A 24108-nucleotide genomic window follows, 5' to 3' on the forward strand; every position below is an offset into this window, starting at 1 on the left:
ACCGGCCTACCTCACCGACGAGCACTCCCCGCCGCCGAAGAAGCGCCGTCCGCACCAGCGAGGCCGCCGCCTCAGATCCGGACCCTCACCACCGAAAGGGATCGACCAGATTGGGGGAAGTGCTGGATCCCGCCAAGTCGCCCCGCCGCCACCATCCCGGGAGCCGGCGCCGGCTTTGCCGGCTGTTCCTCCGGTGGCGGCGAGGTGGGGAGGGAGGTGGGAAGGTTGTAGGCCGCCGGATCTGGGTTCCCCCGTCGCCGCCAGGGAGGGCGACGCGGGGGACGGGAATGATGGACCCTGTTTATGCCAGGCTAGTAGAAGCAAGCATCAATGCATTATCTGAGTATTGAATTTTCTGATTTTCTGTTGACCAATACGTTGAGCACAATTGTCGGAATGAAGTGAAGAATTAAATGATTTTATTTGAATAAATGTGCCTTCTAACTATGATGAACAAGAAAATTTTGGTCTAAGGTTAGATGTGCATTGCACGTGCAAATTTACTTGTATAAAAATATGCTACGTCTTTGATGTACTCTGGAAAAAAAGTGGACATAAAATAAACCCAAAATAAAGCAAGCGGGTTGGGCCGTCGCGGGAAATGTCGCCGACCCGCGACAAGAAAGCATCCGACTCCAACGACGAAGGAAGCATCGCATCAAAAGGAATCAGCCGTGAGCTCACCCAACCACGGCGTGAGCAGGTTCCAAACAAATACCCACCAAAGTGCTCGCGGTCCGTCTCCCACGCCCCACATTTCTGTCGCCGCGCAGCCTTCGCCGTCAGAAGACGGGCGTGAGTGAGGATGGCGAGGCCGCAGTGCTGCGCGAACCCGCCGACGCTGAACCCCGCCGGCGGGGAGGGCAGGGTCGTCGACGACGGCTTCGGCGGGATCGCGGCGTACGTCGCTGGCTCCACCGAGTCCAAGGCCGCAGTGATCCTCATCTCCGATATCTTCGGTAATACCCCCTCGACCAGAACTCCAAAATTGCTCCTCTGCTTGGGTCAGTAACGATTAACTAACAGCATTTCGCCTCCTGTCTTTGTAGGTTTTGAAGCGCCAAATCTGAGGTATAATGTTTTTGCACTGCCACGAATTTGATTAGCATAGATTGGTCTCTAAAGCCCCCTGCGCTGCGGCATTCATCACATACCCTGGGCAAATAGATTCTCCTTTCCTCGAGTATTTAACCAAAAACTACCACATTTCACGGAAACGTGTCGAAAAACTACCACTTTACGATTTTGTGCGAAAAACTACCACTTTTTTCTAATCCGTGGCAAAAAACTACCAAGTCGCGAAATCGCTCGCTTCGCCCGCGCTAAGCACAAAACTGACCGCTTGGGCCCACAAACCAGGTGCCAGCGTGGCCCCTCAGCCCGTCCGGGTCGGCCGCCCCGGTGTCGAACAGGGCGCCGCCGCCGCGGGGGGCTCTGTTGCTGCCGCTGCCGCTGCCGGTGCTCTGGCGCTGGCCGGCCTTCCTCGGGATGCGGCCGCCGTAGGAGGTGCCGAGGAGGCCCCAGCCATCCTCGTCGGAGAGATCCCAGCCGAAGCGCTCGGCCATCTCCTGGAGGACATGCCCGGCGCGCCGGCGCCCGCGGCGGCCCCGAGCGGGCGGAGGAGGGGGGTCCTGGCGAGATCCTGACCCTGGCCGACCTCGCCCGCTCGCGTCCCGCGGCCATGTTCGGCCGCGCCCGGCCTCCTCTTCCACTCCCTGCGGCGTGCTCTGCACGCGCACGCGCCACGCCTGCCGCCGCGCACTCCCGCCAGCGTGCGCGCCCACGTCCTCCCGCACCTGCGCCGCGCGCGCCCTCCCTCTCGCCCTGGCTGGGCCCAGCTCCCGCTCCGCTGCTCCCTGGCCAGCTCCTCGCCGCGGCCGCTGGCGCCCCGCCCCGTTTTCGCCCGCGCGCGCATCTAGTCGATTTTGCCGCCTGGGCGCGCCCCGCCAAGGCTGACGACGTCGTCTGGGCCGACGCCGAGGACGGTCTTGGCCCTCCCCCCGCCAGCGCCCTAGTCGGAACCTCCCCAACACGCATCGAAGAGCACCGCTGCCGTCGGCGTGCGAACGGGACAAAGGCAGAGGCGCGGCTTGGCGGCGAAGATGACCGTTGCAGCGGCGCGTCACAGGTGTGCTCGGGTGAGGGGGGAGCCAAGGAAGGAAGAGCTGGGGGTGCGGTGGAGCTCCAGCTCGCCGGCCGGACGGCTGGCCGGGCCGGATGGCCACGCTGGCACCTGGTTTGTGGGCCCAAGCGGTCAGTTTTGTGCTTAGCGCGGGCGAAGCGAGCGATTTCGCAACTTGGTAGTTTTTTGCCACGGATTAGGAAAAAAGTGGTAGTTTTTCGCACAAAATCATAAAGTGGTAGTTTTTCGACACGTTTCCGTGAAATGTGGTAGTTTTTGGTTAAATACTCCCTTTCCTCAGTGTTCTTAACACAGTTTGGGGTTGGTATTTTAGTGCTGCTGTTCCACCGGAATATGGTTTTTACCGCCTTTTTATCCTTTTATTTATGACGGGCTACGAAAATTTACAGCAACCAATAAGTCTCACCATGAACGGATTCTGATTGCCTAAGAAAAAAACGGATTCTGATGAAATTTCTTATCTCATGAAGGAAGATAGCTGATAAAGTCGCTTCGTCCGGATACCTGGTTGTGGTGCCAGATTTCTTACATGGGGAGCCATATTCACACGAAAACGCCGATAGACCATTTCCAGCGTGGATAAAGGATCATGCCCCGGTTTGTTGTCCCCTGATTCCCTGCAACCTTGCTCCTTTTATTTTTGTATAATAAACGTTCAGGACTTCAGGCCACCTGATTTCAGTTTACACAGTGTCAGCTAAAGACTAAGTAACCAAGGGTGGGGAAATGATGATAAAACCAATAGGTCCAAGTCTAACAGCATTTGGCAGCTTGAAATGACTACATAAGAAGATGTATGATATTCTCCTGTTCGGTTTCTCCAAACTGGAGAAACAACTCTCTTGTCTTGGCCGGTCAGATGGCTAAATTGGAGATGTCACACTTAACCTGTCCGGGAATGAGCCTCCTCACCTCATAGGAATAAAATCGGGTGGTGTCCTCCCACCAGTCCCATTTTGATTCTTCTTTGTCAAAATGTTAATCTATCTAGTACATGAATAAATTGGTCCGTTATGCAGGAAAAGGAATTTGAAGAGGCAAAACGAATAATTGCCACTCTAAAGGAACAAGGAGCGTCTAGTATTGGGGCTGCGGGTTATTGCTGGGGTGGTAAGCTAAGAACTCATGTCTTTCTTTATATCTGAACTCAAAAATAGAAGTTATAGCCTTCTGAGCATTGTGTTTATTTTCTCCACATATCAGCAAAGCTAGTTACCGAGTTAGCGAAGGCTAATGAGATCCAAGCAGCTGCTATGTCACACCCTTCTTTTGTTAGTGTTGATGATATAAAAGGTAGATTTCAGAGACTCGCTAATGTTGTTCTATTTGAAACACTTCAAATTCTTACACTACGGCATGTGCTATATGTCAGAGACGAAATGCCCCATTGCCATACTTGGAGCTGAAACAGACTTTATGTCCCCACCTGAATTGGTCAAGCAGTTCGAGCAGATTTTGTCCGACTCAGGGGTAAGTTTTCATTTCGAACAACCCGATCTTCAAGTCTATAACATGTGATATGACCAAGACCAAACCAAGCTGTTAAATTTGAAACCGTCCCGGTGCCAAACTGTATCTCATCAGAATGTTGTGAGATTTTATTATTGTCAGCCTGTAGCAGGTGCACCTTCGAATTTCCATGGCATCATATGCTTCTTCCCAAATCATGTACTCCCGCCGTTTCATATTAAGAGCCATCAAGCCTCTACAGCTTTAGGTTCATATGCTAGTGACCAAATGAACTTGTTTTAGGTTCATATGCTAGTGACCAAATGAACTTGTTTTAGGTTCATATGCTAGTGACCTAAGAGAGCGGATTATCTACCGTGCACGGTATATACCGTGCATGCATCACCTACCCACCATGTCAGATGTATTCTTGAAAGTGTGTCTGACAAAGTCAGGTGAATAACCTACTCTACCTATCAGCCTATCTCTTTTCTCCTACTCAATTAGTACTATATTTTAAGTTGAGGATATTTGAAACCCACATAGATTATGAACCTCAAGTTTGATTTATGATTTGTTTGCATATTTTTAATAATCGTGATGAGACCTTTTAAACAAGATCAGACTCGAAAATATTTTAGTGAAATTTTAAACGGGACCATGTTTAATAAAGTTTCATCATGTTTCAAATTTTGATTTTTAAAATTTGTCGAAATATATTCGAGAATGTTTTTGTTTGAAAGCCCTCGTCACGAGAAGCACAAATATGCAGATGCATCTTCTATTGAAATTTTGGTTTATAAGATAAAATGATTTCTAATTTGTAAACACGTGAAAAAACATGTGAGGGTGGAGCAAGACATGATACGATGGACAAAGCATAGCTTCTGTGCATTCTGTGGATGAAGCATAGTAATAAATGGTTGATGTGACAAGAAACAAAAGTGGTAGAATGGGAGGGAATAAATTCAATTGAATAAGCAACATGCGATGAAAATAGAGTAGGCCACATTTGCATGCGTCCGTATCTCCAAGAAATGGATGGCTTAGCCATGCACGGGATATCCCGTGCATGGTAGAACATCATTTCTCAGTGACCTAATGTTATTATGCTGCTGACCTACTGTTTCTTGAAAGTGTGTGTTCATGATGGAAAACGGAGAAAGATGTCATAAAGTACTGTAGGTTGTGGACTGATTGGAGAAACACATTATCGATAGGAGATCATTGCAGAAGTAGAGCTCGAAACCTTTCATCCGGATATGATTTATTTTAGAGAAACAACTTGACATTAATATTTAGGCCTGCAGATTCGTCACTTTGTCAAGATCTACCCTGGTGTGTCCCATGGGTGGACTGTGAGATACAACAGCGATGACGCATCTGCTGTCAAGTGGGCCGAGCAAGCCACGGTGGACATGACCAGCTGGTTTAACGAGAACCTGAAGTAGCAGCCCCAATTTGGGAGTCTGCTTATGTATCCACTGAAATGTGCTCCCTCCGTTCTATTTTTTTTTTGTGAATCAAATGTATATAGACACCTTTTAGCGTGTTTGTTCACTTACTTTGGTCCGTATGTATTCTATATTGAAATATCCGAAACATCTTATATTTATGAACAGAGGAAATAGTATTGTACTGTAACGAAATGTGATATTTGTGTTAAACATTGTATTATGACGTGTGCGTGTGTATGGTTGTTGTAATATGGTTAGGCTTAGAGATATGATCCCATAGTTTGTTAGATTACTTGGAGATCAATCCTAGCCTAACTAACCCTTGTAATCTCTTGGCCTTGAGCCCTATATTAACACGCACGCGTCCCTGCAGCTATGCATACGCTTAAGCCTAGTTTTCTACATGGTATACAGAGCCGCTCCCTTCCATCGCATCTAGATGTCTTCATCGTCCTCCTCCGCCATGGCCACACCTTCCCTCGCATCCCTCGGCCATACCATCACGGAAAAGCTGAACCGTGAGAACTTCCTTGTCTGGAGGGCGCAGGTACTACCGCATGTTCGCGCGGCGGGCATGATGGGGTTCCTGGACGGTTCCCAGAAGGAAACCGACGCCGAGATCCGCACGGAGAAGGACGTCGCCGGCAAGAAGGAGGTCACCGTCGCCGCCAACCCAGAGCACGCCATCTGGGTTACCCAGGACCAGCAGGTGCTCTCGTTTTTTATCGCTTCCCTTTCTCGTGAAGTGCTCCTGCAGGTCAGCAACTGCACGACGGCCGCCGCCACCTGGAGCGCTCTTCTCCAGAGGCGATCCCGTCTCCCGATCTGGATCCGCTACAGGAGCTCTCTCAAGGATCTTCTGCGGATGATTCTGGTGCAGCCGTGTCGTCTTCTTCAAATCATCTTCTACAACAACTTGATCGACCAGCTCCGCCACCTCCTGTGCGCTCCAACACCAGGTCTCAAAGTGGTATTGTTAAACCTAAAATATATAAAGATGGCTATGTACGTTGGGGCTCGTTTTGTGCAACAGGTGAACCACAAATTTTTGGAGAAGCATTGGGTGAACCTCGTTGGAGTGAGGCAATGGATGAAGAGTATGCTGCTTTAATGAAGAACAAAACTTGGCGTCTAGTTCCACCAGCCAGAGGCAGAAATGTAATTGACTGCAAATGGGTCTATAAGGTAAAGAGGAAATCTGATGGCACCATTGACAGATACAAGGCACGTCTGGTTGCTAAAGGATTTAAGCAGAGGTATGGGATTGACTATGAGGATACATTTAGTCCAGTGGTAAAAGCTGCTACTATTAGATTGATTCTTTCAGTTGCAGTATCTAGAGGTTGGTGCATAAGACAACTAGATGTAAAGAACGCGTTCTTGCATGATGTTCTGGAAGAGGAAGTATTCATGAGACAACCTCCTGGGTATGAGAATCCAAATGCACCACGTCATATTTGCAAACTTGATAAGGCACTGTATGGACTAAAACAAGCACCTAGAGCTTGGTACTCTCGGCTCTCCTCTAAGTTACAATCACTTGGATTTACTCCCTCAAAGGGAGATACCTCATTGTTTTTCTATCACCGACGTGGGATAACCATTTTTATGCTTATTTATGTTGATGATATAGTTGTCACTAGTTCATCATCTAAAGCAGTTGAAGCTCTTCTTATGGACTTGAGCAAGGAGTTTGCATTTAAGGATCTTGGTAGTCTTCACTTCTTCCTTGGAATTGAGGTAAAGAATGCAAAAGATGGAATTGTGTTGTCACAAGGAAAATATGTGCAGGAAATACTTCAGAGAATGGGCATGAAAGGATGTAAGCCGTCATCTACACCTTTGTCTACCTCTGAGAAAATGTCTCTTCATGATGGAGAGATCCTTGGAGCAGAGGACTCCACCAGGTACAGAAGTATTGTAGGAGCATTACAGTATTTGACATTAACTAGACCAGATATCTCATATTCAGTAAATAAAGTATGTCAGTTCTTACATGCTCCTACTAGTGCACATTGGACTGCAGTAAAGAGGATACTTAGATATCTTCAAGGGACCTAGAGTCATGGACTGAAAATTGGAAAGTCAGACTCGATGCTTGTAAGTGCTTTTTCAGATGCAGATTGGGCAGGATGTCCTGATGATAGAAGATCAACAGGAGGCTTTGCAGTGTTTCTTGGCAGTAATCTGATTTCTTGGAGTGCTCGCAAGCAGCCAACTGTATCCAGGTCAAGTACAGAAGCTGAGTACAAGGCGTTAGCTAATGCCACTGCAGAGATTATCTGGGTTCAGAATTTGCTAACAGAGTTGGGTGTTTCTCACCCAAGAGCAGCATCACTTTGGTGTGACAATCTTGGTGCAACCTATTTGTCTGCTAATCCTATGTTCCATGCCAGGACGAAGCATATTGAAATTGACTACCACTTTGTTCGAGAAAGAGTGGCTGATAAACTGCTGAATATCAGGTTCATACCTACGGGTGATCAGGTGGCGGATGGGTTTACTAAACCTCTCACCTTGCGGCAATTAGAAGCTTTTAGGCACAATCTCAACTTAGAAAGTTGTGATTGAGGGGGAGTGTTAAACATTGTATTATGACGTGTGCGTGTGTATGGTTGTTGTAATATGGTTAGGCTTAGAGATATGATCCCATAGTTTGTTAGATTACTTGGAGATCAATCCTAGCCTAACTAACCTTTGTAATCTCTTGACCTTGAGCCCTATATTAACACGCTCGCATCCCTGCAGCTATGCATACGTTTAAGTCTAGTTTTCTACAATTTGCAGTTTTGGGAGCTGATATTTATGCTTGCGCTTAGTTCACTGCACAGTTGCGCCCCAGTGAGTTCATTTTTTTGCACTTGCAGTGCAGTGAACTGGTGCACTGTTCTTTGCCTTACTGGGCTGGCGCTCGTTGAGTTCTGCTCAACAAGGGAACTTCTGAGCCACCTAGGACACATCGATTCAATAAAAATCCTCTAGAAACAGGGCAGCATTGTTAACCGCTTTGCAGGCAACCGGATCGCAGCCCCTAATAAACTGTAGTATAGTACTCCCTCCCTCCGGCTCTTTTTAATCTGTGTATAAGTTTTATCCAAAGTTAAAATATCTTTAATTTAACTAAACTTGTAGAGAAAAGCATCAACACAATACCAAATTAACATTTTTAGATTTATTATGAAATGTAGTTTCATAGTATATACTCTCTCCGTCTCAAAATAAGTGACTCAACTTTATACTAGCTTTAGTACAAAATTAGTATAATATAGAGTCACTTATTTTGGAACGGAGAAAGTATATTTGGTGTTCTAGACGTTAATAATTTTTTATATAAATTTGATCAAATTTTGTTAAGTTTGATTTGACATAAATATAATACGCGAAGTAAAAAAGAACCAGAGCATACACTCATACACAGTACACTATAGATCACCAGTTCGCTCACGTGGCCGGCTGCTAACACTTTTGTCCTGCCATTATATACTAATATAAGATAAGATTTCAGGCTGCGAATCGAAGAAAAGTCTTTGAATCAAAGTAAGCACAGGACGTGATGTTGCATGTTCGATGAACGTGGCGCGCGGCCAAAGCCGATCGAGCTCACATGCCCTAAATAAAAAGTAAAAACTCTAGCAGCCGACGACTTTTCTCGTCGATTGACCCCCAGAACTGGTCAATAAAAGGACGGCACATCGCGCCTTATCCGGCAGCAAACACCAAACCATGTCGGCACCGAGAGCTGCTCCGAGTCTAGCCACGGCGGCGACGGCCATTCTGGCCGTCCTGGCCGCGGCGCTCGCCACGAACGCTCGCGCCCAGACCTGCGGCTCGCAGGCCGGCGGCGCGACGTGCCCCAACTGCCTCTGCTGCAGCCGTTTCGGGTTCTGCGGCAGCGGCTCCGACTGGTGCGGAGCCGGCTGCCAGAGCCAGTGCAGCGGCTGCCCCGCTCCCGGCGGCCAGGGCGTGGCGTCCATCGTGTCCAAGGACCTCTTCGAGCGGCTCCTCCTCCACCGCAACGACGCCGCGTGCCTCGCCCGCGGGTTCTACACCTACGAGGCGTTCCTCGCCGCGGCCGCCGCGTTCCCGGCCTTCGCCGGCACGTCCGAGGGGCTGAGCGTCGAGACGCGAAGGCGGGAGGTGGCCGCCTTCCTGGGCCAGACCTCCCACGAGACCACCGGCGGGTGGCCGACCGCGCCCGACGGCCCCTTCTCGTGGGGCTACTGCTTCAAGCAGGAGCGCAACCCGCCGTCCGACTACTGCCAGCCGAGGCCGGAGTGGCCGTGCGCGCCCGGCAGGCGCTACTACGGCCGCGGCCCCATGCAGCTCTCCTTCAACTACAACTACGGCCCGGCGGGGCGCGCGATCGGCGTGGACCTGCTGAGCAACCCGGACCTGGTGGCGGCCGACCCGGTGGTGTCGTTCAAGACGGCGCTGTGGTTCTGGATGACCCCGCAGGCGAACAAGCCGTCGTCGCACGCGGTGATCACGGGGCGGTGGACGCCGACGGCCGCGGACAACGCGGCCGGCCGGGTGCCCGGGTACGGCGTGATCACCAACATCATCAACGGCGGGCTGGAGTGCGGGCGTGGGCAGGACCCTCGGGTGGCCGACAGGATCGGGTTCTACAAGCGCTACTGCGACGTCCTCGGCGTCGGCTATGGGAGCAACCTCGACTGCAACAACCAGAGGCCGTTCACCAGCGGCGCCTCGGCTGGGCTCGCGGCGCAGTGAAAAACGCCGGCGTGTACCAGTGTCAGCATGTGATTCATGTATGTGTGATTCCAGGAGTTCTCTTCTCTACTGTCTAAGGTGACGAGCGTGTTGCCTCGATCCGTGAAAGCTCGCGCGCGTCAGCCAGCATTTCTTTCGGCCTGCTAAGGCTTAATAAACTCGGCTGTAGCTATAATACTCGAATAATGATGGAATGACCCTGGTTATGGAAAACTCTGACAAGACTTTTGAAGACGACATGAGAGCAAACGAGACGAGACGAACGATTCACGGGAGCTGGTGCAGCTGGTGTCGCACCGGTACGATGGCCTCGCGACAGTGTCGGAGTGAATAGAGGTAAATAGGCTAGTGGTGCTTTAACTTGTCATGGATGTTCAGTTTAGTGTTTGAACTTGAAATTCTAAAACTTGGCACGAACGTGTAAATACGGTGTTAATCCCATCCGCAGACATAAAGTGCATCCACGTGTCACCGTATATGGATGACGTGGCACTGACATGATGTGGGGCCCAACTATAGCTAGAAAACATAATTATTACTCCTTCTGTCCCAAAATTCTTGTCTTAGATTTGTCTAATATTTAGACAAATCTAAGACAAAAATTTTGGGACCGAGAGAATACTTGAGTACTATATACAACTCTATGACTAATGGGCCCATCTGTCAGTACATTAGAAAATTAATATGAAGAATGAAAAAGTGCAACAAACCGGATGACTGCCAGCTAGTTGCGCTAGCCACTATACCAAACATGTATTTATTATTAAAATAGGCCACTCAATTTATATGTACATAAGAGTTTTTTTGTTTAAGTACATAAAATCTGAGGGACTTTCCATGTCAGCAAAATATGTTGGTTGGAGTGGCTAGCGCATGCATCGCCCAAGGGGCAGGTAGCAGATTCGATTCATGCAGTGTATTTTATGTTAATTTTCCTAATTACTGACAGGCGGGCCCACTACTCATAGAGTCATATAGTGCTTAAGAATTTTTATTTCGTAATTACGAATGGGCCCCACGCCAGGTCAGTGACACGTCAGCCATATACATTGCCACGTCGATGCATATTACGTCTACAGACAACATTAGCACCGTATTTGCCCGTTCATGCCAAGTTGTAGAACCAGTTCGATGTATTTTTCAAGTTTAGGCACCAAAGTGAACATCCATGGCAAGTTCAAGCACCACTGGTGTTTTTACCTTGAGTGAATAGCATAAAACTATCGAAACTGCCTTGCGTACGATCACTTTTTGTACGATTTTCATACCACAAGACACAGGCACGTTTCACGAGGTTTGGGCCCACACCACCAGATGAGTCTGGTCGTACAGAAATCGTATGGATTTCTGTCGTGCGTATAGCAGCTCTCTAAAACTACTACCACTTTCCGGGTTATGGTTTCAAAAAATAGCATTATTCAAAGGACTTCACTATTCATTTAACGTCTTTTACCCATGACAAATCAGATGTTTTTTTATTATACTTTGTCTTTGTCGAGGATGGCGAATTTTGTTGGCAGAGAATCTGGCCTTCCTGGATGAGCAACGGACGTTGTACAAGTCCATGTGCAGCGCCCGCAAGATCCGCCACGAGCGATGGCGACTGCGAGTCCTGCGGGCAGAGACTGACGCCCTGTTCACGAAGAGCAACGCGGAGACGGACACGGGGCAGGTGTAGGCGATCATGGACGTCGGTAGCTCCACATCGGTCACGACGCCCATGTGCTACGCGCCCAGCCGCAACAACCACGAGGCCGACACATCCACCTGGATCATGGACCTCACCATGATCGGCGACGTCCACACAACGGACTCCAGTGACAATAGGATGTGCGACACGGATGTGGACATGTCTGGTGTCCTGTGGACCGTGTCCCATGTTCTACTCTTCTCGGTGGCGACCCACAACCTCACTTTTCGAAGCTCATGACGGTTGAGCTTTCCGGAAATGGGAAAAAGGATGTGGAATATGAAGATTTAAACTAGGCTAAAACATGTCTGCTTTTGGTTAATTGAAATATGTCAAAAATGTAACGAATTTGATTCAATTTAAATGAACATTGTTCGGTTTGCATAAACATTGTTTGATTTGTTCAATTTCCATTTAAAATGTGTTGAATAGAGTTGGATGGTCGGCTACTGTATCACAGTGCGGGGACACGTCCGTAGACGGATATCGTGTTCGTCTTAGAAGTGCACATTGCAGATACCCTAAACCTGTTAACGAGGATGCAACATCGACAATTGTGATATACACGTCGGATTAACTAGTTGAGGTTACGTTTTTTAGTCCCTCGACTTGCCAAAGGAGTGAATGCATTATGATTAAGAGCACCTACAACCGGCCCCCCAAATCGGCCTAAAACGCCTGGGTGGCCCGTCCGGTTACTGACCAATTATGAAAATGTGATCCAATCGGGCGTCTCAAATGGGAATCAAACATCCGGGTTGTCCGGCGTCCCTTATATCCAACCCAAATATAGAGCGGATATGGGGTTGTCCAGATGTGTCCAACACGGAAAAGAGAGAGCGAATAAAACGACAAGGGTGAAGTGGGGGAGAGGAAAACGAGAGGCAAATGACAAATAATGTAATGCGAGGGACAAGAGTTTCTGATGGGTACTTGGTATGTCTTGACTTGTGCGTAGACTCTCTGGCAACGGTGCCAGAAATGGCTCGTTGTCAGGAGTCAAATCTTGACTTGACTTAGCGCGAATCTCCCCGGCAACGGCGCCAAAAATCCTTCTTGCTACCTCTTGAGCACTGCGTTGGTTTTTCCTTGAAGAGGAAAGGGTGATGCAGTAAAGTAGCGTAAGTATTTCCCTCAGTTTTTGAGAACCAAGGTATCAATCCAGTAGGAGATCACGCTCAAGTCCCATGCACCTACACAAACAAATAAGAACCTCGCAACCAATGCGATAAAGGGATTGTCAATCCCTTCACGATCACTTACGAGAGTGAGATCTGATAGATATGATAAGATAATATTTTTTGTATTTTTATGATAAAGATAAATAAAGATGCAAAGTAAAATAAACGGCAATAAAAATAGCTAAGTGTTGGAATATTAATATGATGGAAGATAGACCCGGGGGCCATAGGTTTCACTAGTGGCTTCTCTCAAGAGCATAAGTATTACGGTGGGTAAACGAATTACTGTCGAGCAATTGATAGAATTGAGCATAGTTATGAGAATATCTAAGTATGACCATGTATATAGGCATCACGTCCGCGACAAGTAAACCGAAACGATTCTGCATCTACTACTATTACACCATACATCGACTGCTATCCAGCATGCATCTAGAGTATTAAGTTCATAAGAACAGAGTAATGCTTTAAGTAAGATGACATGATGTACAGGGATAAACTCATGCAATATGATATAAACCCCATCTTTTTATCCTCGATGACAACAATACAATACGTGCCTTGCTGCCCCTGCTGTCACTGGAAAAGGACACCGCAAGATTGAACCCAAAGCTAAGCACTTCTCCCATTGCAAGAAAGATCAATCTAGTAGGCCAAACCAAACTGATAATTCAAAGAGACTTGCAAAGATAAACCAATCATACATAAAAGAATTCAGAGGAGATTCAAATATTGTTCATAGATAATCTGGATCATAAACCCACAATTTATTGGATCTCGACAAACACACCGCAAAAGAAGATTACATCAAATAGATCTCCAAGAAGATCCAGGAGAACTTTGTATTGAGATCCAAAGAGAGAGAAGAAGCCATCTAGCTACTAGCTATGTATCCGAAGGTCTGAAGTAAACTACTCACACATCACCGGAGAGGCCATGGAGTTGATGTAGAGGCCCTCCGTGATCAATGCCCCCTCTGGCGAAGCTCCGAAAAAGGCCCTGAGATGGGATCTCTCGGGTACAGAAGGTTGTGGCGGTGGAATTAGGTTTCATGGTGCTCCTGGATGTTTGGGGGGTACGTGGATATATATATAGGAGGAAGAAGTAGGTCAGTGGAGCAATGAGGGGCCCACGAGGGTGGAGGGCGTGCCCAGGGGGTAGGCGCGCCCCCTGCCTCGTGGCCTCCTCGATTGTTTCTTGACGCCCACTCCAAGTCTCCTGGATCATGTTCGTTGAGAAAATCACGTTCCTAAAGGTTTCATTCCATTTGGACTCCGTTTGATATTCCTTTTCGGCGAAACTCTAAAATAGGCAAAAAAAACAACAATTTGGATTGGGCCTCCGGTTAGTAGGTTAGTCCCAAAAATAATATAAAAGTGTAAAATAAAGCCCATTAACATCCAAAGCAGATAATATAATAACATGGAGCAATCAAAAATTACAGATACGTTGGAGACATATCAAGCATCCCCAAGCTTAATTCCTACTCGTCCTCGAGTAGGTAAATGATAAAAGAAGAATTTTTGATGTGTAATGCTTTCTAAAATATTTCTCAATGTAATTTTTTCTTTATTGTGGCATGAATGTTCAGATCCGAAAGATTCAAGATAAAAATTTAATATTGACATAAAAATAATAATACTTCAAGTATACTAACTAAGCAATTATGTCTTCTCAAAATAACATGGTCAAAGAAAGTTATCCCTACAAAATCATATAGTATGGCTATGCTCTATCTTCACCACACAAAATATTTAAATCATGCACAACCCCGATGACAAGCCAAGCAATTGTTTCATACTTTTAATGTTCTCAATTTTTTTCAATCTTCACGCAATATATGAGCGTGAGCCATGGATATAGCACTATATGTGGAATAGAGTAGTGGTTGTGGAGAAAAAAAAAGGAGAAGATAGTCTCACATCAACTAGGCGTATCAACGGGCTATGGAGATGACCCTCAATAGATATCGATGTGAGTGAGTAGGGATTGTCATGCAATGGATGCACTAGAGCTATAAGTATATGAAAGCTCAACAAAAGAAACTAAGTGGGTGTGCATCCAACTTGCTTGATCATGAAGACCTAGGGCATTTTGAGGAAGCCCATCATTGGAATATACAAGCCAAGTTCTATAATAAAAAATTCCCACTAGTATATGAAAGTGATATCATAGGAGACTCTTTATCATGAAGATCATGGTGCTACTTTGAAGCACACGTGTGGAAAAAGGATAGTAGCATTGTCCCTTCTCTCTTTTTCTCTCATTCACATTTTTTATTCGGGCCTTTTCTTCTTTTTGGCCTCTTTTTTTGTTTATTTTTCGTCCGGAGTCTCATCCCAACTTGTGGGGGAATCATAGTCTCCATCATCCTTTCCTCACTTGGGACAATGCTCTAATAATGATGATCATCACACTTTATTTACTTACAACTCAAGAATTACAACTCAATACTTAGAACAAAATATGACTCTATGTGAATGCCTCCGGCGGTGTACCGGGATGTGCAATGATGCATGAGTGACATGTATGAAGAATTATGAACGGTGGCTTTGCCACAAATACGATGTCAACTATATTATCATGCAAGCAATATGACAATGATGAAGCGTGTCATAATAACGGAACGGTGGAAAGTTGCATGGCAATATATCTCAGGATGGCTATGGGAATTCCATAATAGGTAGGTATGGTGGCTGTTTTGAAGAAGGTATATGGTGGGTTTATAGTACCGGCGAAAGTTGCGCGATACTAGAGAGGCTCGCAATGGTGGAAGGGTGAGAGTGCGTATAATCCATGGACTCAACATTAGTCATAAAGAACTCACATACTTATTGCAAAAATCTATTAGTTATCGAAACAAAGTATTACGCGCATGCTCCTAGGGGGGTAGATTGGTAGGAAAAGACCATTGCTCGTCCCCGACCGCCACTCATAAGGAAGACAATCAATAAATAAATCATGCTCCGACTTCATCACATAACGGTTCACCATACGTGCATGCTACGGGAATCACAAACTTCAACACAAGTATTTCTCAAATTCACAACTACTCAACTAGCATGACTCTAATATCACCATCTTCATATCTCAAAACAATTATCAAGTATCAAACTTCTCATAGTATTCAATGCACTTCTATGAAAGTTTTTATATTATTCCTAAAAGCAAATTTCCATATTGTTCTAACGGAATATCAAAATAATATAAGTGAAGCATAAGAGATCAATTATTTCTATAAAATAAAACCATTGCCGGGCTCTAAAAGATATAAGTGAAGAACTAGAGCGAAAATTATATAGCTCAAAAGATATAAGTGAAGCACATAGAGTATTCTAGTAAATTTCAAATCATGTGAGTCTCTATCAAAAGGTGTGTACAACAAGGATGATTGTGGTAAACTAAAAAGCAAAGACTCAAATCATACAAGACGCTCCAAGCAAAACACATATCATGTGGTGAATAAAAATATAGCTCCAAGTAAAGTTACCGATAGACGAAGACGAAAGAGGGGATGCCTTCCGGGGCATCCCCAAGATTAGGCTTTTTGGTGTCCTTGAGTTTTACCTCGGGGTGTCATGGGCATCCCCAACCTTAGGCTCTTGCCACTCCTTGTTCCATAATCCATCAAGACTTTACCCAAAACTTGAAAACTTCACTACACAAAACTCAAAATAGAAAATCTCGTGAGCTCCGTTTGCGAAAGAAAACAAAACACCACTTCAAGGTACTGTAATGAAATCATTCTTTATTTATATTGGTATTAAACCTACTGTATTCCAACTTATCTATGGTTTATAAGCTCTTTTACTAGCCATAGATTCATCAACAAGCAAACAACACACGAAAAACAGAATATGTCAAAAACAGAACAGTCTGTAGTAATCTATAGCTAACGCAAACTTCTAGAACCCCAAAAATTCTAAAATAAATTGCTGGACGTGATGAATTTATCTATTAATCATCTACAAAAATAATTAACTAAATAGCACTTTCCAAATAAAAATGGCAGCAATTCTTGTGAGCACTAAAGTTTCTGTTTTTTACAGCAAGATCAAAAAGACTTTCCCCAAGTCTTCCCAACGGTTCTACTTGGCACAAACACTAACTAAAAAGAAAAAACACAACTAAAACAGATGCTATATAAATTATTTATTAGTAAACAGGAGCAAAAAGCAAGGAATAAAAATAAAATTGGGTTGCCGCCCAACAAGCGCTATCGTTTAACGCCCCTAGCTAGGCATAAAAGCAAGGATAGATCTAGGTATTGCCATCTTTGGTGGGCAATTCTTCAATAAGACACCTATAAACCCTAGGAGTTTATTTCTTTTTATTAATTATCAAAATCCTAGGCACAAAATCAAGAAAGTCATTTGTAGCAAACGGTTCCTTAATGATAGCAAAAAGATTGGGATGAACACTTATTGATTTTAAATCCGCAGTTTCCTTACTAGAGGATTCACCCTTATTTTTAGGAACATAAACAAGCTTGGCAATTTTGGTAGGGAGATTTGGGGTATTTTTAACGGAAGAAAAAGCGGGCCCCAAGTTGGTGATAATTCCCTCAATTTTATCGATTCTAGTAGAATCTTGATCTATTCTTTCATTAACTATGGGTTCTTTTTCCTTAAAACTTTTCAGAGTAACTCCCACCTTAGATCCATATTGGGTAATTTGGTTGTGGATCTTTTTATCCAAATTCTCAATCAACTCTACATTAGCAACTTTATTCTCAATAATTTCAAGCCTTTGCATCTTATGTTCCAAAGTTAACATAGTTCTATTAACCAAAAGAGGTGGTGAGCCAAACAAATCTATCATAGAATTATAAGAATCAGAAGTATGGATACCCAAGAAATTTCCTCCGGTAATGGTATCGAGAATATATCTGTACCAAGGAGTAGCGCCTACATAAAAATTGCGGAGAAGAACGGAAGTAGATTGCTTCCTGGTAGATCTATTTTGAGCATTGCAAATTCTATACCAAGCGTCTTTTAGATTTTCTCCCTCCCTTTGCTTAAAATTAAGAACTTCATTCTCGGGAGACAACGGAGAAGATAGGGGACTAGCCATAACGACAAGGCAAGTGAGAAAGCGACGAACGGAAAAGAGGGGCGAATAAAACGGCAAGGGTGAAGTGGGGGAGAGGAAAATGAGAGGAAAATGGTAAATAATGTAATGCGAGGGGTAAGAGTTTGTGATGGGTACTTGGTATGTCTTGACTTGTGCGTAGACTCTTCGGCAACGGTGCCAGAAATGGCGTTGTCGGGAGTCAAATCTTGACTTGACTTGGCGCGAATCTCCCCGGGAACGGCGCCAGAAATCCTACTTGCTACCTCTTGAGCACTGCGTTGGTTTTTCCTTGAAGAGAAAGGGTGATGCAGTAAAGCAGCGTAAGTATTTCTCTCAGTTTTTGAGAACCAAGGTATCAATCCAGTAGGAGATCACGCTCAAGTCCTGATGACCCACAAGTATAGGGGATCTATCGTAGTCCTTTCGATAAGTAAGAGTGTCGAACCTAACGAGGAGCAGAAGGAAATGATAAGCGGTTTCATCAAGGTATTCTCTGCAAGCACTGAAATAATAGGTAACAGATAGTTTTGTGATAGGATAATTTGTAACGAGTAACAAGTAACAAAAGTAAATAAAGTGCAGCAAGGTGGCCCAATCCTTTTTGTAGCAAAGGACAAGCCTGGACAAAGTCTTATATGATGTAAAGCTCTCCAGAGGACACATGAGAATATCGTCAAGCTAGGTTTCATCACGTTCATATGATTCGCGTTCGGTACTTTGATAACTTGGTATGTGGGTGGACCGGTGCTTGGGTACTGTCCTTACTTGGACAAGCATCCCACTTATGATTAACCTCTATTGCAAGAATCCGCAACTACAACAAAAGTATTAAGGTAAACCTAACCATAGCATGAAACATATGGATCCAAATCAGCCCCTTACGAAGCAACGCATAAACTAGGGTTTAAGCTTCTGTCACTCTAGCAACCCATCATCTACTTATTACTTCCCAATGCCTTCCTCTAGGCCCAAATAATGGTGAAGTGTCATGTAGTCGACGTTCACATAACACCACTAGAGGAGAGACAACATACATCTCATCAAAATATCGAACGAATACCAAATTCACATGACTACTACTAGCAAGACTTCTCCCATGTCCTCAGGAACAAACGTAACTACTCACAAAGCATATTCATGTTCATAATCAGAGGGGTATTAATATGCATATAGGATCTGAACATATGATCTTCCACCAAATAAACCAACTAGCATCAACTACAAGGAGTAATTAACACTACTAGCAACCCACAGGTACTAATCTCGGGCTTAGAGACAAGAATTGGATACAAGAGATGAACTAGGGTTTTGAGAGGAGATGGTGCTGGTGAAGATGTTGATGGAGATTGCCCTCTCCCGATGAGAGGAGCATTGGTGATGACGATGGCGATGATTTCCCTCTCCCGGAGGGAAGTTTCCCCGGCAGAACAGCTCCGCCAGAGCCCTAGATTGGTTCTGCCAAGGTTCCGCCTCGAAGCGGCGGAGTCTCGTCCGGGAAGATGGCTTATGATTTTTTTCCTCGTCGAAAGACTCCATATAGCAGAAGATGGACATCGAAGGGCCACCAGGGGGCCCACGAGGTAGGGGGCGCGCCCCCACCCTCGTGAGCAGGGTGTGGCCCCCCTGGTGAACTTCTTGCGCTCAGTATTTTTTATATATTCTGAAAATGACTTCTATGAAGTTTCAGGACTTTTGGAGCTGTGCAGAATAGGTCTCTAATATTTGCTCCTTTTCCAGCCCAGAATCTCAGCTGCCGGCATTCTCCCTCTTTATGTAAACCTTGTAAAATAAGAGAGAATAGGCATAAGTATTGTGACATAATGTGTAATAATAGCCCATAATGCAATAAATATCAATATAAAAGCATGATGCAAAATGGACGTATCAACTCCCCCAAGCTTAGACCTCATTTGTCCTCAAGCGAAAGCTGAAATCGAAAAATATGTCCACATGTTTAGAGATAGAGGTGTCGATAAAAATAAAATACGGACATGAGGGCATCATGATCATTCTTAGAACAACAACTTATATAATTCTTGTCATATGATCTCTTATGCTAGAGTAACAATTCAATCACAATTTCAACTATGAATCATAAACTTCATTGAAAACTAACAAACTATAATCTCAGTCATTGGAGCAATTGCAATTTATCATAACATAGGAAAGAGTCAATATATAAGAGCTTTTCAGCAAGTCCACATACTCAACTAGCATATAGTCTTTCACAATGGCTAACACTCACGCAATACTTATGGGTATGGAGTTTTAATCAGACACAGAGAAAGATAGGGGCTTATAGTTTTGCCTCCCAAAATTTTACCTCAAGGGTAATGTCAACAATAATAGTTCATGAAAACTCACATCCAATTAGCCATATATACCAGGATCTTTCCAACATGTTGTGCTTGCCAAAAGATAAAATTTAAAAAAGGGTGAAGATCACCATGAATCTTATGCAAGGTAGGAGATAAAAGTAAAAGATAGGCCCTTCGCAGGGGGAAGCACAGGTTGTCATGCGCTTTTATGGTTGGATGCACAAAATCTTAATGCGAAAGAACGTCCCTTTATATTGCCACTTGTGATATGGACCATTATTATGCAGTCCATCGCTTTTATTTCTTCCATATCACACGATCGTATAAAGCTTATTTTCTCCCACACTAATAAGTCATACATATTTAGAGAGCAAATTTTTATTGCTTGCATCGATGACAACTTACTTGGAGGATCTTACTCAATCCATAGGTAGGTATGGTGGACTCTCATGGCAAAACTGGTTTAAGGGTGTTTGGAAGCACAAGTAGTATCTCTACTTGGTGCAAAGAATTTGGCTAGCATGAGGAGGAAAGGCAAGCTCAATCATGTTGAATGATCCATGAAAACATAATTTATCTAAGATGTAAGAAAACATAAACCGTTACGTTGTCTTCCTTGTCCAACGTCAAATCTTTAGCATGTCATATTTTTGTGACGCCCCCGATTCAATCGTACACTAATCATACACGCAAACGTGTATGATCAAGATCAGGGACTCACGGGAAGATATCACAACACAACTCTACAAATAAAATAAGTCATACAAGCATCATATTACAAGCCAGGGGCCTCGAGGGCTCGAATACAAGAGGTCGATCATAGACGAATCAGCGGAAGCTATAATATCTGAGTACAGACATAAGTTAAACAAGTTTTCCTTAAGAAGGCTAGCACAAACTGGGATACAGATCGAAAGAGGTGCATGCCTTCTGCCTGGGATCCACCTAAACTACTCCTGGTCGCCGTCAGCGGGCTGCACGTAGTATTAGGTGTTCGGGAACGTAGTAATTTCAAAAAATTTCCTACGCACACGCAAGATCATGGTGATGCATAGCAACGGGAGGGGAGAGTGTGATCTACGTACCCTTGTAGATCGACAACGGAAGCGTTAACTTCGTTGATGTAGTCGTACGTCTTCACAGCCCGACCGATCAAGCACCGAAACTACGGCACCTCTGAGTTCTAGCACACGTTCAGCTCGATGACGATCCCCGGACTCCGATCCAGCAAAGTGTCTGGGAAGAGTTCCGTCAGCACGACGGCGTGGTGACGATCTTGATGTACTACTGTCGCAGGGCTTCGCCTAAGCACTGCTACAATATTATCGAGGACTATGGTGGAAGGGGGCACCGCACACGGCTAGGAATATAATCACGTGGATCAACTTGTGTCTCTAGGGGATGCCCCTGCCTCCGTATATAAAGGCTCAAGGGGGGAGTGCGACCGGCCAGGAGAGGCGCGCCAGGAGGAGTCCTACTCCCTCCGGGAGTAGGACTCCCCCCTTTCCTAGTTGGAATAGGATTCGCGGAGGGGGGAAAAGAGGGGAGAGAGGGGGAAGGGGGGCCGGCCCCCTCTCCTTGTCCTGTTCGGACCAAGGGGGGAGGGGCGCGCGGCCCATCTTTGGCCACCTCTCCTCTCTTCCACTAAGGCCCACTAAGGCACATATACCTCCCGGGGGGTTCCGGTAACCTCCCGGTAATCCGGTAAAATCCCGATTTCACTCGGAACACTTCCAATATCCAAACATAGGCTTCCAATATATCAATCTTTATGTCTCAACCATTTCGGGACTCCTCGTCATGTCCGTGATCACATCCGGGACTGCGAACAACCTTCGGTACATCAAAACGCATAAACTCATAATATAACTATCATCGAAACCTTAAGCGTGCGGACCCTACGGGTTCGAGAACAATGTAGACATGACCGAGACACGTCTCCGGTCAATAACCAATAGCGGGACCTGGATGCCCATATTGGTTCCTACATATTCTACGAAGATCTTTTATCGGTCAGACCGCATAACAACATACGTTGTTCCCTTTGTCATCGGTATGTTACTTGCCCGAGATTCGATCGTCGGTATCCTATACCTAGTTCAATCTCGTTACCGGCAAGTCTCTTTACTCGTTCTGTAATACATCATCCCGCAACTAACTCATTAGTTGCAATGCTTGCAAGGCTTAAGTGATGTGCATTACCGAGAGGGCCCAAAGATACCTCTCTGACAATCGGAGTGACAAATCCTAATCTCGAAATACACCAACCCAACATGTACCTTTGGAGACACCTGTAGAGCTCCTTTATAATCACCCAGTTACGTTGTGACGTTTGGTAGCACACAAAGTGTTCCTCTGGCAAACGGGAGTTGCATAATCTCATAGTCATAGGAACATGTATAAGTCATGAAGAAAGCAATAGCAACATACTAAACGATCGGGTGCTAAGCTAATGGAATGGGTCATGTCAATCAGATCATTCAACTAATGATGTGATCCCTTTAATCAAATAACAACTATTTGTCCATGGTTAGGAAACATAACCATCTTTGATTAACGAGCTAGTCAAGTAGAGGCATACTAGTGACACTCTGTTTGTCTATGTATTCACACATGTATTATGTTTCCGGTTAATACAATTCTAGCATGAATAATAAACATTTATCATGATATAAGGAAATAAATAATAACTTTATTATTGCCTCTAGGGCATATTTCCTTCAGTCTCCCACTTGCACTAGAGTCAATAATCTAGTTCACATCGCCATGTGATTCCACACTAAGAGTTCGCTTCACCATGTGATTAACACCCATAGTTCACATCGTCATGTGACCTATACCCAAAGGGTTTACTAGAGTCAATAATCTAGTTCACATCATTTATGTGATTAACACCCAAAGAGTACTAAGGTGTGATCATGTTTTGCTTGTGAGATAATTTTAGTCAACGGGTTTGTCACATGCAGATCCGTAAGTATTTTTGCGAATTCTATGTCTACAATGCTCTGCACGGAGCTACTCTAGCTAATTGCTCCCACTTTCAATATGTATCTAGATCGAGACTTTGAGTCATCCAGATCTGTGTCAAAACTTGCATCGATGTAACTTTTTACGACGAACCTTTTGTCACCTCCATAATCGAGAAATATTTCCTTATTCCACTAAGGATAATTTTGACCGTTGTCCAGTGATCTACTCCTAGATCACTATTGTATTCCCTTGCTTAACACAATGTAGGGTATACAATAGATCTGGTACACATCATGGCATACTTTATAGAACCTATGGCTGAGGCATAGGGAATGACTTTCATTCTCTTTCTATCTTCTGTCGTGGTCGGGCTTTGAGTCTTACTAAATTACATACCTTGTAACACAGGCAAGAACTCTTTCTTTGACTGCTCCATTTTGAACTACTTCAAAATCTTGTCAAGGTTTGCACTTATTGAAAAAAAACTTATCAAGCGTCTTGATCTATCTCTATAGATCTTGATGCTCAATATGTAAGCAGCTTCACCGAAGTCTTTCTTTGAAAAACTCCTTTCAAACACTCCTTTATGCTTTGCAGAATAATTCTACATTATCTCTGATCAACAATATGTCATTCACATATACTTATCAGAAATGCTGTAGTGCTCCCACTCACTTTCTAGTAAATACAGGCTTCACCGCAAGTCTGTATAAAACTATATGCTTTGATCAACTTATCAAAGCGTATATTCCAACTCCGAGATGCTTGCACCAGTCCATAAATGGATCGCTGGAGCTTGCATATTTTGTTAGCACCTTTAGGATTGACAAAACCTTCTTGTTGCATCATATACAACTCTTCTTCCAGAAATCCATTCAGGAATGCAGTTTTGACATCCATCTGCCAAATTTCATAATCATAAAATGTGGCAATTGCTAACATGATTCGGACAGACTTAAGCATCGCTATGGGTGAGAAGGTCTCATCGTAGTGAACCCCTTGAACTTGCTGAAACCCTTTTGCGACAAGTCAAGCTTTGTAGACAGTAATATTACCGTCGGCGTCAGTCTTCTTCTTAAAGATCCATTTATTCTCA

General features: G+C 44.7%; 2 protein-coding genes across 2 annotated transcripts; both read left to right on the forward strand.

Moving 5' to 3' along the window:
* The first annotated feature begins 742 nt into the window (after positions 1-742).
* On the forward strand, positions 743-5235 carry LOC119301072 (endo-1,3;1,4-beta-D-glucanase-like). Its single transcript, XM_037577999.1, has 7 exons — positions 743-959; positions 1050-1071; positions 2614-2740; positions 3163-3253; positions 3347-3436; positions 3516-3613; positions 4903-5235. Exons 1-7 carry the CDS (start codon positions 806-808, stop codon positions 5041-5043), a joined length of 723 nt encoding a protein of 240 aa, XP_037433896.1. The 5' UTR covers positions 743-805; the 3' UTR covers positions 5044-5235.
* Positions 5236-8772: 3537 nt separating this feature from the next.
* On the forward strand, positions 8773-9993 carry LOC119278521 (chitinase 2-like). The gene has a single exon (XM_037559865.1). It carries the CDS (start codon positions 8773-8775, stop codon positions 9778-9780), a length of 1008 nt encoding a protein of 335 aa, XP_037415762.1. The 3' UTR covers positions 9781-9993.
* Positions 9994-24108: the final 14115 nt, after the last annotated feature.

Source organism: Triticum dicoccoides, chromosome 1A (assembly GCF_002162155.2).
Source record: "Triticum dicoccoides isolate Atlit2015 ecotype Zavitan chromosome 1A, WEW_v2.0, whole genome shotgun sequence".
NCBI lineage: Eukaryota > Viridiplantae > Streptophyta > Magnoliopsida > Poales > Poaceae > Triticum > Triticum dicoccoides.

Excerpts from the sequence above, each read along its gene's own strand:
- LOC119278521 (XM_037559865.1), top strand. The coding sequence starts at position 8,773 with ATGTCGGCACCGAGAGCTGCTCCGAGTCTAGCCACGGCGGCGACGGCC.
- LOC119301072 (XM_037577999.1), top strand. The coding sequence starts at position 806 with ATGGCGAGGCCGCAGTGCTGCGCGAACCCGCCGACGCTGAACCCCGCC. Across the intron at positions 1,072-2,613 it reads TTTGAAGCGCCAAATCTGAG|GAAGATAGCTGATAAAGTCG; the intron begins GTATAATGTTTT and ends TATCTCATGAAG. Across the intron at positions 3,614-4,902 it reads AGATTTTGTCCGACTCAGGG|ATTCGTCACTTTGTCAAGAT; the intron begins GTAAGTTTTCAT and ends TTAGGCCTGCAG.